Source organism: Paramormyrops kingsleyae, chromosome 4, assembly GCF_048594095.1.
Source record: "Paramormyrops kingsleyae isolate MSU_618 chromosome 4, PKINGS_0.4, whole genome shotgun sequence".
Lineage (NCBI taxonomy): Eukaryota > Metazoa > Chordata > Actinopteri > Osteoglossiformes > Mormyridae > Paramormyrops > Paramormyrops kingsleyae.
The window spans coordinates 42,740,071-42,757,772 of NC_132800.1; the positions used below are offsets into that span (position 1 = coordinate 42,740,071).

Below are 17,702 nucleotides of genomic sequence, written 5' to 3' on the forward strand. Positions count from 1 at the left end.
TGATGGGGTGGAGTGAGGAAGGGCAGCAAGGCGGTCACCTACGGACTGTCCTTTAGATTTTCCGTAGTTAGGCCCAGGCCTGCATTTCCCTTGGGTCAAATTACCCCGCACTTTTTTTATGTGTTCTGATTAAACCAACAATGTTGGTGCGTACTGGCACAGTACGAGAATAAACAAAGTGAAAGCACAATAAACTTGATTCGAAATGGGCCACTCAAGACATAAAAAGCATGCACAAAACTGCGTACAAAAAAACCCAAAAAGAACCGGTGCGTTCCGTCTTGACAGGTGTTGGATTTTGGCTATCGTACTGTGAAGAATATTTCACCAGATACACGGCGCAATCTGCTAGCCTATACATATTTACAGCCACGTGAGGGAATTTTTAATGAAGCGACATTTTTCCCTGTGTTTTCTAGGTGTTTCTGAAGACAGGTCTCCGGAGATTATGCTCAACCTTAACACTCAGAGCGTTTTCCCACTCCGGAGAATGTGTATACCAGACATGTGAGTGCAACGAATGTGGGCGATGACGTGCTGCCGGCTCTCACTTCTGATTGGGCGGGACACGGGTGAAAAAACACGCAGTTGTTATATAAAAAGCAGAGCAGACAAAGGAAACGTCGTACAGCTGAGCGGTGGCGGCGCATCTTCATGTGATCGCATTATCGAAGAGTCAGGATCCCAGACTGACTGCGGAGGCCAAACTCCTGGGAAACGAATGAAGAAACACCTCTTACTTCTCTTCACGTACAGAGGACTAGTAAGAAAAGGGAAAAGGAGTAAAAGAAGAAAATGGCCAATTTTATATTGCGGAAAGCGGAACCCAAGGACGTGCCCGACATATTGCGACTCATAAAGGTAGTTTACGATTATAAGGAAGTCCACATGCAGCCTAGTTACTCGTAACTTTGGAAGAATAAACTCTTTCCGAATGTGTATGACAAACAAACTTTCTGAGTTTTGCGAAAGGCTCAGCCGGCAGGGGCCGTGAGTTGGGTAACTTGATATGATCTTGTTTTGATCGGGTGCAATGTAAACCCCCCCCCCCCCCCGCCTATTGCTGACATTCAGGTTAATGTATTATTTTGCTTAACTTAAGATCCTCTCATTTTCGATCGGGTATATGTGAATATAAGACCGAACTTTTTCCGCTACTAAAACACGGCTAACAGCTCGCATTTGCTTCCTGACGTGTAACTGTTTTTTTTCTTCACTTTCTAGGAACTTGCTAAATATGAGCAAATGGAGGATCAAGTCGTGTTGACGGAGAAAGGTGAGGCCACGGTTTGTTTTGCTCGGACTCTGGGTCTCCCCCCCCCCCCACCCCGCGGTGACGTAAGCGATTACGTAACTCTCTGCTCCCGCAGAGCTGCTCGAGGACGGCTTCGGGGATCACCCATTCTACCACTGCGTCGTGTCGGAGGTGCCGAGGGACCACAATGGCGCCAAAGGTGCGTGCAACCTCTCCGTGTTCTGGCCTCTCCCGCAGCCCCGGGCGCCGGCTCCCCCTGGTGTTTCTGCACTGAAGGAATTTTCGCTGTTCTGCAGTGTAATGCTTATTACTCAGAGACATCGAACAGTTAGTCTCATTCATACAAGTTACTTTTACTTGCATTCCAGGTCATGCTGTAGTTGGATTCGCCATGTACTACTTCACATATGACCCCTGGATCGGCAAACTGCTATACCTGGAAGATTTCTATGTGATGGAAGAGTATCGAGGTGAGCTCCCTGTACCCGCCCCTTTCTTTGCTCAGCCTGGAGCATTTGTACGTTCGCTCAGCTGTCTGTTTCCTCCCCATCAGGTTTTGGAATCGGGTCAGAGATCTTAAAGTACCTGAGTCATGTGAGTATTGTTGGCGGCTGAGGCAATGCTGCTCTCCTCCCTGTTCCTCTCCCCCCCGTCCTCCTCTCCTCTGCCTGACGGGCTGTCTCTCCCCTTCCAGACTGCGGTGTCGAGCCGCTGCAGCAGTATGCACTTCATTGTGGCCGAGTGGAACAAGCCATCCATCGAGTTCTACAAGCGGCGCGGCGCCGCCGATCTCTCGCACGAGGAGGGATGGCGCCTCTTCAAGATCGACAAGGAGAACCTGCTCAAGATGTCTGCCGAAGAGTGAGGCGTGGGGGCTGGGCCCAGAGCCAGCGCTAGCCGGCCGGGGGCCTCTGTCTTCATCTGTGCTCACTAGCCTCAAACCCAATGCTAGTTTGATCTCGTTTGATCGCTTCTGCTATGTTGGAAAGTCGTGCCACCCAGCAAACCACAATGCTGATCAACTCTGCATGTAATGCACCGCTTCCTGTAATGCTGCACTAATATGTATGCTTCTTCCTTTAGTAAAAAAAATATAAATGAATAAAAGAGTAACCTTTGGCTGCTGTGTCAATTCCTGGAGGTTCCATGAACGGTAAAGGAGCACAGGATATTAATCAGAGCCACTGTACATGGAGCAAAACTTGAACACTCAAAGACCCCCCCCACCATAGGCTGAAGTTCACAGTCAGTTAAACATTGACGAGATCCGGGACTATGTTCCTTGTGCAACAGGGATGGGACAGAGAGGACAAAATGCCTGACTGCACGCTCAATTTAGCAGCAGCATTTAGCCGCCACCTTAATGCCCCTTCAGTTTGTTTTACAAAGTGCTGCGAGGTCAGCCAGCCCAACACCAGCTCTCACACTCTCACTACTGAGCTATTGTCATCTACACATTAACACACATGGCACATATGTAGCAATTTACAGATGTGTGGCTGCGTCAGACTACGCTGGGCTTCTTGGTGCCCTGTCAGCACGCAGCGCTCTATGGGTGTCAGCTGCCTGAGCTGGTGGTCATGAGACAGTTTGTGCCCGTCAGCAATCTCACTGGCAGTGATGGGCCATATAAATTACAGCATTTTTTTCATACTCCACTCCCCGTAAGATGCTTGTGGTTCCTTGCTCTAGAAACTCCGCTTCGAAGAAATAAACCATCACTAACTACTTTTTTACCCTACTTCCTGTCATTCCTGTCAGATACACTGTTTGTCGTGATTAGCCCTCGTATAGCGACTGCGTCCCCCACACCCCATCACACAAAAGGCAAGATTACAAGGAGATCAATAAATAGTTGAGAAGATGCCTGAGGGCATCTGACTTGCTTCCAGGGACACTGCACAGCTATCAGGGCCTCTTGAGCTCCTGCTCTTCCTGACCTGTAATGCCTGCCAGGTGGTGAAAGTACCACCCCACCCCGCCCATAAGCACACATAAGCTGAAATGCTGACGGAAAGCGCCAGAATATTCTCCTGCTTCCTCCCTTGAAGTGGGAAGGGAGTCGGCCCCCTCTGCTCACAGCCAGCACTTCCCTTTCGGAAAGAGCCGGCCTGGTCCCAGGGGTCGAGCGTAGGGGCAGTGCCAGGCCGCAGCGGGCTGTCACAGACACTGCACACACACACGAGCCGCCTGAGGAGAGGCAGAAAGCAACAGCAAGCTGAACATGTGGCAGCTTAAAGAGACAAAAATGTGAAAGGGGTGTTTTGTGGGTGTCGTGCCAGAACTGTTTGTCAGGAAATCTTCTGAGGGTATTTAAACATCCAAAGGTACAGCAAAGCAACCAGATCCGAAGCGAGATTTCAGGAGATCCCACCCTGCTGAGCTGCATGTCCCTCCTCACAGGTGCAAACGCCCTTGCTGAGCTGATGGAGGCGTTCTGCTCAGAGGGTGGGGGGGGGGCAGGTGACATACGGGTAGATGGGCTACATTGGGTGGAGCATCAGGATGTGCTCAGCGAGGGTGGCAATGTCACATTACAACAGGGGACGTAAACATCATTCTTTGCATGTGTGTGCTGGTGTGTGTGGGCACTTGCCCACGCTTTGAGTACCTGGGAGTGCTTGTCACGCTCATCTCTGTCATATTTGTCAGCATGTAGCTGGCTGAGCAGGATTAAGCCGGTCAGATTTCAGTTACAAAACCTCCAGCTTGCGTGGGGGGGAGAGCGACAATGAGGAAGTAAGAGTTGCGGAGTGCAACAATCAGAGAAAATAACCTCTCTCCCAAGTAGCATGTTACACTGGGCCAGAGCACCCCCTTCAGGCTGCCTCAGAATTAACAGTTCTTAAGATTCCTGAGCAGAAACACTCTGGTACCACATTATTCCATAATGACATTTCAGGGATATTCTGAAGCCTCCCGGTTTTACTTTAAAAACATTTCAATTGTAAAGTTGAATTTCATCTAAAAACATTTTATAATTTCAGATGCATAGAAATATAACATTATTAATAACTGGCAATTATTTAAAATATAATCATTACGTTTTTTTTATAAATACCAAGTACTGGCTATGTCCAAAAAAGATAATATTGAAACAATTGTGCTAAGAATCACATTATTGTTATGAAATTAAAGCAGTAAAGCCTCTGCTATCATTTCCTTACCTTATCCATGTGTTTTCCCAAGAGAGGGCAGCATTAAGGTTTTTGGTTTGTCTATCTGTGCGAACAGCGGCCTCCAGTGGCGAGTAAGCCACATCGACTCATAGCTGGTACCTCTGACTCTAGGCACCGGACCCAGCTGTGTGTGATGTTTCTCTAGCATACTGCTGTCTCTGCACTACAGGCCTCGGGTCACGTGACTGGATGGATCGGTGAACTGAAGGCCAGGTACGAAGAAGAGTCATGCTTTTAGCTGATGGTGCTGCAGATGGGGAAACTCACACAAGAGTATATCACAAACTTTACGGTGAGCCTGGTCTCACACATGCACATGTGAAACACACAGTTACAGTCCCGCACAGACACATGCTGAGAACAAAGCAGTCACAGTCAGGGGCAGACGCACAGTGCGTACACAGCATACAGTCACAGTTGGGCACCAACACAGTCACAGACGGACACAAACACATGGTGAGAACACAGCATAGTCAAAGACAGGCATAGACACGCAGTGACTACACAGTGCACAATCAAAGATGGGCAGTCACAGATGGGCAAAGACACACAGCAACCACACAACACACAGTCGGGCACAGGTACACGGTGAGTACACACGCACACACACAGTCACAAATATGCAGAGCAGAGTCACAGACACACACAAACACAGACACAAATGTGCAAGGTACAGTCAGATACTCAAAGACACAGAGTACACAAGCTGCACTCTGCCTGGAGCAGCACGCAGTGACACCGGCAGATGTCTCACCAGACAGCAAGCAGAGCAGGTTGTACAGTATGAACGTTTATTTATGGAGTGAAGTTCTGCAGTGAGCAGCCAGTCAGCAATAACTATACCGTCAGTAATCCTCATATTTCCTAGAAATCTGTCATCTACAAGCGAATATGTCATTTTTGGCAGAGGAGAGGATTGGAGCGATAGAGTGTAAGAAGAGGTGGTGATGTGCTGGGGGACGAAGGGGGTTATATCTGTACAGAGTATTGAATGGACTGAAATAGCTCAGAAATGTACAAACGTGGAGGCAGCGAGAACGGACAGGTGAAAGACGATCCTGCTCCATTGGGACCGGCGGCAAGGTCGCCCAGCGATGGGGACATTCAGCAAGCCCCCCCCCCCCCCGGCAGCTGCAGCAGGACTGGCACACAGCAGGGGGGGGGACGGGCAAACACACCTGCTTCATTCCCGCTAAGGAGAACGGCAAGATGCCTGTGGTGGCGTGGAGGTGCAGGATGGGGCAGAGGGCGAGGGTGTAGCAAGACCAAAGAGCAGCCAGGGGCATCAGAGATACGCCCAGGTCATCCTCAGAGTCACCAGGGTCTGAGAGTGAAGGAGCAAACGCGGCAGCAGGCGGCTGTGACAGGGAGCGTTTATAAAGGCAAAGGAAACACAGGACACACGAGCGGGAAATAAATACAGCAGGAAAGACAGACAGACGATCAGACAGCGATCTACACACTCTGGAAGCCATAAACATTCCAACCTCAGACAGTGCAGTGCACCCCCCTCCCCCCAAATAACCCCCCACCTACATGTAGCCCACCAACTGCAGGTAACTCATCACCTCTTTTACACACATTACATCGCATTTCTTTAGTTCTGGTCCCTGCCTGCCAGCATTGCACACGGACAGACAAATTCCAGATCTAATATTACAGGAAGTGGCCTAACATTACAGGAAATGGCATGACATCACAGGAAGTGGCATGACATCACAGGAAGATTTAAAGACCCAGAGGTACAGCTGGAAATAAAAAGACTTGAGACGGATTTGTAGGGATCGCTGGTCATGATTGGTGGAAAACAATTATTCCAGAAATCTGCAAAAAATCTTTAGTTTTCTTTTGATTTTTTTTTTTTGAAAAATCTGCCTTTTTAAAAACGATCTAAAATGACCAAACCCTGATGGGGCACCCAAATCCCGGTCAGTCACATGTTTGTCTTCAAGTAAGCTCTGGTCTAGAGAATAAAAGGGGTAGAATTTGACTGTAGTATTAATTATTCCAACAGGTATAAACTGTTTTATGCTCTCCTGTCCTTATTTAGTGTATTTATTTTGCTAGGCTTGCAGAGACATAATGTAGCCACAAAGATGGGTACTACAGAAAAAAACCAACAGTTTGGGTTTCACTAGAGGGTGTCAGCAGGAGGCACTCCGCCCCTCAGCTACAGCGCCGCACATGCTCCAGCACATACTCTGGGAAGTGCAGGCTGCACACCTGCAGCCCATCCAGTTTGCAAGGCATCCTGGGATACTCATCCTCCTTCCACTTGTTCTCTTCCGGGTCAAAGGTCAGGATGGAGTCGCTGTAGTGGCCATTGTAGCAGAGGCCACCCAACACCATGATCTGCTTTTCCAGCACCGCCACACCGTGGCCGCTGCGCCCAATGGGCATGGAGGCCAGGATGGTCCACTCGTCGGCCTGTGGGTCATACACCTCGGTAGACGGGCAGCCCTGCGACTCGAAGGAAGCGCGCAGCACCACACACACGCCCCCAAACACGTAGAGCTTGCCATTGTGCGAGATCATCTTGTGGAAGCAGCGTGCATAGTTCATCTTGGATTTATTCTCCCAGCAGCCGCCGAGTGCGGTAGCCCGGCGGCCCCGGGGCTCCGGCACCCCCTCCCTGCTGGGGTCGAAGACGCACACCTGCTTGGAGGTGGAGGAGGACGTGATACCGCCAGTGATGTAGAGCTTACCGTCCAGTACGGTGCCCTCATGGCCGTACTTGTTGACGGGGTAGGGGTCCACAAACTCCCAGCGGTCTTCAGCAATGCTGTAGCGCTCTGTGGAATAGAAGGTCTCATCACGCGTGCGGCCCGCTACGGCGTAGATGAAGCGGCCCACCACACCCACAGCGAACTCGGAGCGTGGCACCGACATGTCGGCCATGCGCAGCCAGGAGTTGTGCCGTGGATCATAGCGGTACACCTTGGATGAGGCATGGAACTCGCCGTCAGGGCCCAGTTCCTCACCGCCCAGCAGGAAGACAAAGTTGTTGAGGACGGCGAGGCAGTCGGGTCGCAGCGGCACCTGCGGACCCTCCAGCTCCCACCACACCTTGGGCTTGTGCAGCAGCAGCACCTTGCTGTTCACCATGCTGTGGCCGATCATGCCACGAAAGACGGCCGTCTGTGGCCGCGCCGACCGGATGCGGTTGGCCTTGGTGTCCAGCAGCGGCTGTTCGTTGGTCTGTTGGAAGTAGCTAAGCGCCTGCTCCACCTCCTGCCGCAGCTGCCGTGAGTAGCGGTAGAACTCCGAGGTCTTCACCTGATGGGAGATAGGAACGGTCATGGGGAGACAGAGAGAGAGCCCCTGGCTGGACACTGTTACCCACTGCATGCCCCCTACTGGGTTCCGTGACCCACTACACTCCCCCCACGCCATCCCTCTCCACTGGGCACCATGACCCACTAGCATGCTCCGCACTGGGCATCGTGACCCACTGGCATGCCCCGCACTGTTGGACCACTCACCTTCTCAAAGATGTTGGCGGGCGTCATGAGGCAGAAGCGCAGGCTCTTCACCACGGCATCCGTGTGCCTCCAACGACGGCGGTCGTGCCGCAGCCAGGCCTGCACTGCCTCATACAGCTCAATCTCGGGGAAGCGGCTCAGCCGGTCGCTGTCTAAGTACACCAGCAGCTTCTCCAGGCTCAGGTAGGACAGGAAGTCAGCACGAGCCATCAGCGGCACAAAGTTGTCGAGCAGGAAGGCATCCAGCTGCTCCTGCACGCCCTCCACGGCAACGCTGAAGTCCTCAAGCAGGCGCATGACCTCGGCGCAGTTCTCCAGGCACATCTTGGCCAGCAGGAATGAGCAGCAGAACTCTACCACTTCAGTGAGCTGCACGTACATGGCGGCTTGCAGGATCTCCTGCACGGTGGGCATGCTCAGCTCCAGTGTGCCGTAGTACATGAACTGCAGCACGTGTCCAAATCCGGCTGCTGTCAGCCCCTTCATATGGATGCGGTCCTGATCGCGCTCGCGCATGTCTGCAGTAAACATGACCCGAAAGTAGTCGCTCTGTGTGGCCAGCAGTGCCTTGTGTGCTTGGAAGTGCTGCTCTTCAATAAGCAGGGTGACGTCCAGCAGGAGGCGCTCTTCGTAGAGGGCACGGAAGCCAGAGGACACACTGCCATCATGGGCCTGTGACAGGTACACCTCCACGTCCCCTGCCATGTCACACCTGTGCCGGGGAGGGCGGTGGGGGGGTCACACACGCAAACAGACACACGTGACCACACAACATGACTTTGTTATCCTACTGATCCACCACTGGAACCAACCCACTGCGAATCATTCAGAGTAAACATGCATCAGAGAGGCCCAGGGGGGGGCGGGGGTCTACCTCTTGGGTCCCTCGGGGCCTAACACGGGCTTGCCTGACGAGGTACCGAGGGCCAGCTCACATTTTCTCTGCTTGTATTTCCCCTGCTCTGTGAAGTGACAAACACACAGAGGGAGGGAACATCAGGACCCCACAAACCAACCCGTTTGCAATGCCGCCTACCACAGACAATGCCAACTGCATGGCAGGAACACACAGCAGCCTCCTTGTGTCAACCGACACAACAGCGGTGTCCTTATGTCAACTACGATGGCACCTGTCTAATGCGATGCCCAACAGTTACAGTGCCAATCAACATCCTTTTTATGAACCGGAGCATCTCATATCCACTTGCTGCTTAAGATCAGCGCTAGAGAAGATACCACAGCTACCAAAGGTACCAAAAAGGCATGCAACACAGCATGGGAGTATCGATTGAAAATAATTTCATTGTTAGACATCCTGTGTGGATAAAGTTACATGCAGACCGACTTGCATCGAGATAAACGAATCCATGTTTGAATGTAAAAGCACTGCACATCGTCGTGCGGTGACAACCCACGCTGACATGTAGTTGTTGTTTAAATGCCAAACGTGACCTTTAATTGCATGACGCCAGAGGTGAGGCTGGTTATAAATATCCCGCTCACACGGCCCTCATTTCCAGTTATAACCGTACGACCGTCACATAGCCGGCTGCGTGGCCGCTTCCCCACGCAGGTACGGCGCTTTAAATCCTTTGCCGGGCTCCGGCAGTCCGTCACTGACACTGGGGCGCCGAGCGCTCACCTCGGCGATGCGGCTCCACGCAGCCCCGCTTCGACCAGGCGGCTCTGGCCCCTTCGGACATGGAGTGACGCTGGATACCCGGAGCGACGCGCCGGTCTTCAAACGCTCATCGTCAGCGGCTATGCTCGCTTCCTGCGCTTTTCCCAGCTACCATCATTGACACTCGATAACAAAACAGTGTCCATATACAGCGCTCCCAGCCCTCGCAGACGCCATATTCTTCGCCGCACTGACGTCACTTCCTGCGGTTCTCAGGCTCTATCCACTGTACAGTGAACAGGGAGCAGTGAACTTCGTACAGTATACGATAAACAGGGAATAATGCATGGTTAATGTTGTACAGTCACCAGGAAATGGAAGCGTGCAGTGGACACCGTATAATATACGATATACGTGGTTAGTTTATAGACAACAATGTACAATGAACAGGCAGCAGTGGGCAGTGAACACCGTACAATATACAATAAAAAAGTAATAGTGTATAGAAAATGTACAGGGAACAGCGTGCAGTGCACACCGTACAGTATGCAATAAACAGGGTATACTGTATAGCTAATGTACAGGGAACAGCGTGCAGTGCACACCGTACAGTATGCAATAACAAGGGAATAATGCATAGATATTAATGTACAGTGAGCTCATTCTTTAATCCAGCGCCCAGTGGTCATAATTCAATGAGTGATAATGAATCTGGGCATTTTCGGTGACGCAGCCTCGCGGGTCAGAAAGCAGCAATATTTGAGGCAGTTCTGGGCACAGTCCAGGATCCACGGACAAAGCCTTTTGAATATTTTCCTTCAAATTTTGTCAAAGCACCAATAAAAGTCGTTTATTTTTTCCTCATAAAAAATTCTCTGTTGAAATATATGCTCTTTAAATAATTCAAGAAAAATGTGCAGCCGTATACAATATATAAAACAACTATACACCAGATAACGTTTTGTTAAAGCATTACTGACGTTAAATTACTGTACAAACAAAACAGTACAAACATAGACAATTTAAAAATAGAAATCCATAATCTGTTACATATTATTTCTCCTTTATTCTCCCAAATCACATTTATTGATAAAGATAAAAGATGTACAAGGAACATAGTCCACATACAAAATGTAAAACCTTGCCAGGGGTACATATACAAATGCGTCGAGGAAAAGACAAATAGGAAAAAAATACAGAATTTGACAGTTTCAAATAATCTTACATGCCTTCTACGCTTTCTTGTTTTTAGATATCTACAGTTTATTTCCAAAAGCATTAAACTACAAGAAACTGGTATAATGACGTCAGAAAGAGGGGACGGACCCCAAATATTCCTGAAGTTTAAATTTGACCATAAAGTCAAACTGATGTCTCATTAAACCAAAGAGAGCATTTTAAATCGATGGCTGTATACAACTACCATACAGAGGACCTTGCTTAATATTTCTGTTCAAAGAGGTTATTTTCCAGCTAAAGTAATCTACGCAACCTACACTATTGCATCACCCGTTATCAACGGACACACTACGCCTATTTTTTATTATCAAAAGTCCATTTAAAAACATCAGTTGACCTGCGTGGTTCGATAACTACATGAGTTTAATTTGTCATGGTATTATGTATAGTAAATAAATTCGTTCTGATAAATGCCTTTTAAAATTACGGCCCTGTAATAAAATCATTCAGGCGGCAGCGGTGGCTCCCAATTTTCTTTTTCGCTCAAGATGGCGGGTGACGAGTCGGGAGTAACACTGGGGCAGCCCCATCTTTTTAAACAGGATTTAAGTTCCTTGGTGAGTAAATGTCTCTTTCTTACCGAGCCCGTCGAGAGTAAGGTTAAGATCTGCATCGGCTTGTGTAAAGACGCATCGGGCCGCGTATATCTGTATGGGCGGGTAATGAAAGCCGGTAGCCAGACCGCACATGATGCGAGTGATGTAGGACCCACGGCGGCATGGTTCTCCGGTCAATGGGGATCTTCACAACACATACGCCAAAGCCCTACTCCGCCTAACATACCTCCTGAGCCCCGTTACATGCCTCGGGTCACCCGCCCGCGGAGTGCCAGGAAACTCCAGACACGGGAAATTACCATCAGTTGTTGCTGGTAACGTGGATGATGCCTTATAAATGCCGTCGTTAAACTGGGTTTTAGCTGTAACTGTACAGTGTACGGACCTTCGTACAGCGGCCCTCTACAGAGTTTGGAGTCGCTGTAAACCAGTGTCACACAACCCTTAGTGTTTAATGTTACGGTAATCAGCCCCTGTCTAGTGCGGCGGGCGTTTTCCCCACACCCTGAACTGAAGACTCAGATCATGTGCTACGATTGTACATACCATCTCTAACTTGTAACTGTTTCACACTATAAAAATTTAGTCATGGGTCGGGCTGTTTTTTTTTTTTTAAATTTATTTAAGCATTCTGTGTCTTTAGCAAGGAGTTGAATACAACATAGGAAGTGATATCATTGTCTGCTCTTTGAGCAAGACCCTTAAGTTGTTCTCAAATGTTTTCATTTCAGCCCTACCTTAATCAGGCTTATATGGTCCTTAATAGGCTAATATTAAATGTGGCAGGTTGATAGCAGTGTGGGTTGAAATGAAAACATTCTGGCAGAGGTCCTTCGGGAACAGGATTGAGAACTACTGGTGAAGACTGTTGTATGAACTGGAGGTAGACGGTTTTTATGAAGGACTGCGTGTATGTAAAACATTTCTGTGGTTGACCCCCCCCCCCCCCCCCCCCCACCCCCACAGGATGTCAGCACACTGTCGCCACTCTCCCCTGAAATCATCAGCAGGCAGGCCACCATCAATATCGGTAGGTCTCACGCACACAAACAGATCACTGTAGCTTGTTCTTTCCGTCTCTTTTTTGCTGATCCCACCATACTCCTTGCCTAGGCACCATCGGACATGTGGCCCATGGGAAGTCCACGGTGGTGAAAGCCATCTCGGGGGTGCACACCGTCAGGTTCAAGAACGAACTGGAGAGGAACATCACTATCAAGCTGGGCTATGCCAATGCCAAGGTGAGGGGCTTGGTCACTGCCAGGGGGGCTGTCTGCGCCGGGTTCCTGGTTTGCACTGCCTATTTGCTCATGCCCACCACTGCCTGACCACAGATATACAAGCTGGATGACCTCAGCTGTCCCAGGCCAGAGTGCTACCGCTCGTGTGGGAGCAGCACCCCCGACGAGTTCCCCACAGACATTCCAGGCACCAAGGGCAACTTCAAACTTGTCAGGTAAGCTGGCCATCAGCTGAAGCCTGCAGCTTGGAACTGAGGCTGGGCACCCACATCGTGTCAGCCAGGGAAGACGTCAACGCCACCCTCCTGCCAAACTGTACTCTCCCAGAGCACACCAGTCACAGTCAGTACGTTTACATGCACGCTAAGAAAATCAAACTATTGTTTTAGGCCAACTAACACCGGAAAGTACGTGTAAACATGTTAGTCCGACTGAAATTGGACTAAATTAAATTTCTCTTAGTGGGACAAAGACACCGATGAAAATGCGATTGGGAGTCTATTTACTCCTGCATGTATAAGTTCAATCAGTCTCAAACTGGCCTAGGCACTCTGCACATGCTCCACAGTTTCTGTCCCTGGGCTTTGACCCGTAAGTAACAGAAGAAGTCTGGAGCATAGCAGAGGACGTGCAGCATATGAAATGTACACTGCTGTGAAGCTGTCCAGTTCAAGCAAAAATTACTTTTCCACCGCACCAGGTACTGTACTTTTGGTACTTTAAGAAGGTATCAAAACTATGGTACTTAAAGGTGTTGGTTTTCCACTGGTGTAAAGACCGGTACCGGCGGGAAATGACATCACAAAGCGAGGTGACATGCGATTTTAATATCAGCATTGCATGTTGTGCACATCCAATTCCTACATCGCTAGTTAGCGAGATTAAAATCAGGCTTTTTCTTACCTTCAGTTTGACATGGTTATTAAAGCGCAGGGAGTTTAAGTCTTGCTAAAACATTTTTACTCTGTCGTAGGAAAACAACCTTGCAAGTTTAGCGTTTTAATGATTATTCCTTTTCAACATTATCTAGTACATTTTTAAAGAGGAGAGACGTAAGGAGCATGCACTGATGCAGCGCATTGCCACATTCATCACATGACAAGCCACCTCAGGGGTGAAAACTTGAGTGCAGCCATGTGATACCTCAGCACCACACTAGTCCAAATGGACCAGTGTGAATTTTTTCCAGTGGCTGGAGTGCAAATTTTGCCACCAACCCCCAAGTTTTTTCCCTGTAAGTTGGAGGACCTCCTTATACGGCTGGATGTAGATTAACGTCATACCCAGGAAGCAGCAATTGCAGATTAAGGGCCATGCTCAAGGGCCCAATGGAGTAGAATAACTCTGGGCATTTACAGGATTTAAACCAGCAACCTTCCAGTTACTGGCACAGATCTCTAGCCTCAGAGCCACCACTCCACCCATGTTTAAAAATCAGTTTAAAGTTTACCTCCGCTGCTTTTGCATGAGATCTGCATGTGTTCTCCAAGATAATCATAATCATTTTCGTCCTTGCTGTTCAAATCACTCCTAGACGGGTTTGTGAGAAATTTATGTTGAACTCCTTTTTTCGTTTCATAGATACCTCAATATTTATTACAACAAAATCACATTGCAATATTTGAAGAATACCGTGCTGTCATAGAATATTATACAAAATACTTTATTTCTTGTTCTGCAATCTTGTTTTATCTGTCCTTTGACCAGATCACAATTAAAGCTTATGTCATTTAATCCAGGTATCCATTCTTATATCTGTGATGTAATATGTCAACTGGAAAAAGCCCAATACTAACAAGATGAAAGGAGCCATATCACCACCTATAGTAGCAGAGTCAGACATACTTCGGTCAATAAATCGATTCCCCTCCCATGTATGTATACTGGGACAGTAGCCTGATTAAATGGCATAGTCCAGTTATGACCGTAGCTCGACTTAGCTGTGCATGTGAATATACTGACTGAGGGGGTCAGAACAACGCGAGGCATATTATGTCGTCTTGTCCCTGCTGTCTGACGCACACGCGCCCACTTTTCAACAATGGTAACTTTTCATTATAGATGGAATTTCTCTCTGTCTCCTGATATTTGAGAAATAATTGACCAGTGAGAAAATCGCTTATGAAGTAATCTATATAATTTATATTTGTTTATACTAGTTAGAAATTTGTATTCATGATGCCCATATGTATTATTACTTTCAATCTCAAATTTTAGCATTGCTGATAGCTATATAACTGACATCATTGCTCACTGTGAATGTAAAGCTAGATTATGATGAAAACCTTTATTGCTGTTGCAATACACCATGTCGCTAGTCACAAGTACCAGCGAAAAACTGGCCGTCAACCCGACCATATATATACAAACATCACATTATAGGGGGTAGACAGGTCAGGAAGACGGGGGATATAGGAAGGTCACAGAAAACAGAATTACATGAGGAGAGAGGAGGAGAATTAAAAAAACAGCCCCCAAACTGTACTCCAGTAGGGAGTACAATGTAGGAACAGAAAAAAACACCTCAGCAACATAAGCACATAGTCACTACACCTTACAACATAAAAAGTCGTGACTTGCAACAGCGGAGGGAAATGGGGAGGTGGAGGTAGTCCAGCATAGACAGACAGCCATCCGGTCCTGCAGCCCGAGGCGCTGGTCACAGACCCGCCTGTTCACGCTGGGGGTATGAAGCGGCAAAGGCGTGGGATGGGGGGAGGGTGTGGTGAGTGCGTATCTGTGCGTATCTGTACGTATGTATATGTGTGTGTGTATCAAGGTGTCCTTGGGATTGGGGGAGAGGAATGCAAGAGAGTCTCACTGCCTTGCTCTTCTGGGGGAGTTCTTAATTAAGCAGCGGCCTTGTCCGAGGCCAATGCTGATTAGGGGGGAGCCAGAAGCAGATAGGATCGGGTTGTTTGGGTTTTCGAGCGAGAAGCTGTAATTTTGCAGCTCCTCTAATGTCCATGCTGGTCTCCGCCATCCAAAATTCTTTACAAAGCCGTGAGCTTCTCTGTGATATTATCCAATTTGCGATCAATAGTCACAGTGATGTTATCCAATTTGCGATCAATAGTCACAGTCTGAGTGCCAACAGCTCTGTCATCCTGGCCAGCCTAGTGGGGCTTTAAGCGGCTGTCACCATTTTCTTCAATCTTCGATAAACCTAATCCAACCAGCATAAGACCTGTAATCATGGTTCCGAATAGGTAGATATCTTCGATGTCCTCCAAGGAAAGAGCTGCAAGATACATGACCCTCCACTTCTCCCATCCGTCCATCGTGTAGCCAGCTGCGTACATTCCTGCAGGACAGTCAGGTTCCCCCGAACCTGGGCTTCTCATCAAGAAGATGGTGTCAATTGCGTTGAGAGACCAGTTGATCAAATCCATGATTTTCTTAGTTTGGAGAGCAGGGCTGAGAGAGTCTCTCAAAGTATGACAGTATACTATACTAGACGAGACGAGAGGAGCAAAGCAGGGACGATAAGGGGAGGGAGAGGGAGAAAAGTGCGTCCGCCTCCGCTGAGAGCCAAGAGAGTTTGTATCTTGTTGACACTGACATATTTGCTCATTTAATCCACATATGTCATATGTTCACTGACGGCTATGTAAAGATAGGTTTCTGTTTGTGGTGCTAAGCGTATCTCATTACATTATGGGCTAGTTCATAAAGTAATTTCTGCAAAAATGTGTTTTTTCACGCTTCTTAAGTAATGTATTTTCAGAGATTCCTGTTTTTCATTGTGGACAGTGATGGTAAACTAGGATTGGGGAGTGAACACCGGGGCCCTGAACCTGCAGGGTCTCCAGTAGGAGGCGCTGGTGTCTCACCCTGCCTCTCCCCCACAGGCATGTCTCCTTTGTGGACTGTCCTGGTCACGACATCCTGATGGCCACCATGCTGAACGGAGCAGCAGTGATGGACGCCGCCCTCTTACTCATTGGTGAGCAGCTGCCCTCCTGTCACTGGGACACAACAATGCTGCTTGTCGCTCACTTACCCATAACTCTTCCCCCCCACAGCGGGTAATGAGTCGTGTCCGCAACCCCAGACGTCGGAGCACCTGGCCGCCATCGAGATCATGAAGCTGAAGCACATCCTCATCCTGCAGAACAAGATTGACCTGGTGAAGGAGAGCCAGGCCAAGGAGCAGTACGAGCAGATCCTGGCCTTCGTGCAGGGTGAGGCATGTGGGGTGGGGTGGGATGCCTTCATTGTCATTGCAACAAGTTGCAAGGAAATGCAATGTGTGTGATTATCCAGCAACGCTTTGATATACATGTTAATATTAAGGGTAAGAAGATGAACTAGATTAAGTAAATAAAAATGTATAGTGTATCAAAAATATGAGAATATGAAAGATGAATTAGAGAAAGAATCTCATTGATTGGTCCTTCTGAGGCATTCAAATGAGCCACAGAACCACAGAGCACCGATGCTGGGGAGGCAATTGGTGTTGTTTGTTCGCCGCTTCTCCAGTCAAGTCGTCAAGCCAAATAACGAGTTTTTAAGGATACTTTTATGGCAAGTTTTTAAATGACCTTTTGCCTTTTTTTGCCTTATTTTATTACTTTTTTTTTTATTGCCTTTGAATCAACCACCTCTGTAAGACCTACCATCTCCGGAACATTTCCAAACTCTGCCCCATTCTTTCCCTATCAGATGCTGAAAAGCTGGTCCATGCCTTTATCTCCTCTAGACTGGACTACTGTAATGCACTTCTCTTTGGGATTACTAGCAAGAGCCTGCAGAGACACATACAAAATACATACAATACATACAAAACTCTGCAGCTAGGATCCTGATGAGTGCAAAAACATGAGCACATCACTCTCATCCTCCACTCACTTCACTGGCTTCCCGTTTCTGCCAGGTTTGAATATAAGGTTTCCCTTCTTACACATCAATGCATCCATAGACATGCCTCCCCCCCACCTCAAAGAACTTATCAACCCACAATGCACAACATGTTCCCTCCATTCTATGCACTCAAACCTCCTCCACATACCCAGAATCAATCTGAAGACTATGGGAGATAGGGCTTTCTGTGTTGCTGCTCCACGCCTGTGGAATGCCCTCCCTGACTTCCTGAGGGCACCACAACCCACTGACTGTTTTAAAAAGC

At 48.4% G+C, this 17,702-nt stretch overlaps 3 protein-coding genes across 4 annotated transcripts in view; 2 read left to right on the forward strand and 1 right to left on the reverse strand.

Annotated features, from left to right (window-relative positions):
- Positions 1-570: 570 nt before the first annotated feature.
- On the forward strand, positions 571-2,374 carry LOC111835778 (diamine acetyltransferase 1). Its single transcript, XM_023796426.2, has 6 exons — positions 571-861; positions 1,225-1,276; positions 1,371-1,454; positions 1,624-1,725; positions 1,809-1,849; positions 1,950-2,374. Exons 1-6 carry the CDS (start codon positions 796-798, stop codon positions 2,118-2,120), a joined length of 516 nt encoding a protein of 171 aa, XP_023652194.1. The 5' UTR covers positions 571-795; the 3' UTR covers positions 2,121-2,374.
- Positions 2,375-5,204: 2,830 nt separating this feature from the next.
- Positions 5,205-16,669, reverse strand: klhl15 (kelch-like family member 15). The gene is made up of 5 exons (XM_023796428.2): positions 16,578-16,669; positions 9,559-9,823; positions 8,791-8,878; positions 7,917-8,628; positions 5,205-7,710 (listed from the first exon to the last, which is right to left on the reverse strand). The coding sequence occupies exons 2-5, from the start codon at positions 9,617-9,619 to the stop codon at positions 6,601-6,603; spliced, it is 1,971 nt and encodes a 656-aa protein (XP_023652196.1). The 5' UTR covers positions 9,620-9,823; positions 16,578-16,669; the 3' UTR covers positions 5,205-6,600.
- Positions 11,195-17,702, forward strand: part of eif2s3 (eukaryotic translation initiation factor 2, subunit 3 gamma) — a 14,329-nt gene continuing 7,821 nt past the window's right edge. For both annotated transcript variants that reach the window (XM_023796429.2, XM_023796431.2), the window contains exons 1-6: positions 11,195-11,333; positions 12,300-12,363; positions 12,447-12,574; positions 12,668-12,789; positions 16,426-16,520; positions 16,600-16,758. In XM_023796429.2, coding sequence (XP_023652197.1) covers positions 11,265-11,333; positions 12,300-12,363; positions 12,447-12,574; positions 12,668-12,789; positions 16,426-16,520; positions 16,600-16,758 — 637 coding nt within the window. In that variant the 5' untranslated portion in view covers positions 11,195-11,264. The remainder of the gene's footprint in view (positions 11,334-12,299; positions 12,364-12,446; positions 12,575-12,667; positions 12,790-16,425; positions 16,521-16,599; positions 16,759-17,702) is intronic.

Bases quoted from the DNA above. Each gene is read 5' to 3' on its own strand.
- LOC111835778 (XM_023796426.2), top strand. From the start codon at position 796: ATGGCCAATTTTATATTGCGGAAAGCGGAACCCAAGGACGTGCCCGAC. The intron at 862-1,224 runs GTAGTTTACGAT...TTCACTTTCTAG, and splicing joins ACATATTGCGACTCATAAAG to GAACTTGCTAAATATGAGCA. The intron at 1,850-1,949 runs GTGAGTATTGTT...CTCCCCTTCCAG, and splicing joins TCTTAAAGTACCTGAGTCAT to ACTGCGGTGTCGAGCCGCTG.
- klhl15 (XM_023796428.2), bottom strand. From the start codon at position 9,619: ATGTCCGAAGGGGCCAGAGCCGCCTGGTCGAAGCGGGGCTGCGTGGAG. The intron at 8,629-8,790 runs GTAGACCCCCGC...TCCCCGGCACAG, and splicing joins GGCCCCGAGGGACCCAAGAG to GTGTGACATGGCAGGGGACG. The intron at 7,711-7,916 runs GTGAGTGGTCCA...ATCTCCCATCAG, and splicing joins CCGCCAACATCTTTGAGAAG to GTGAAGACCTCGGAGTTCTA.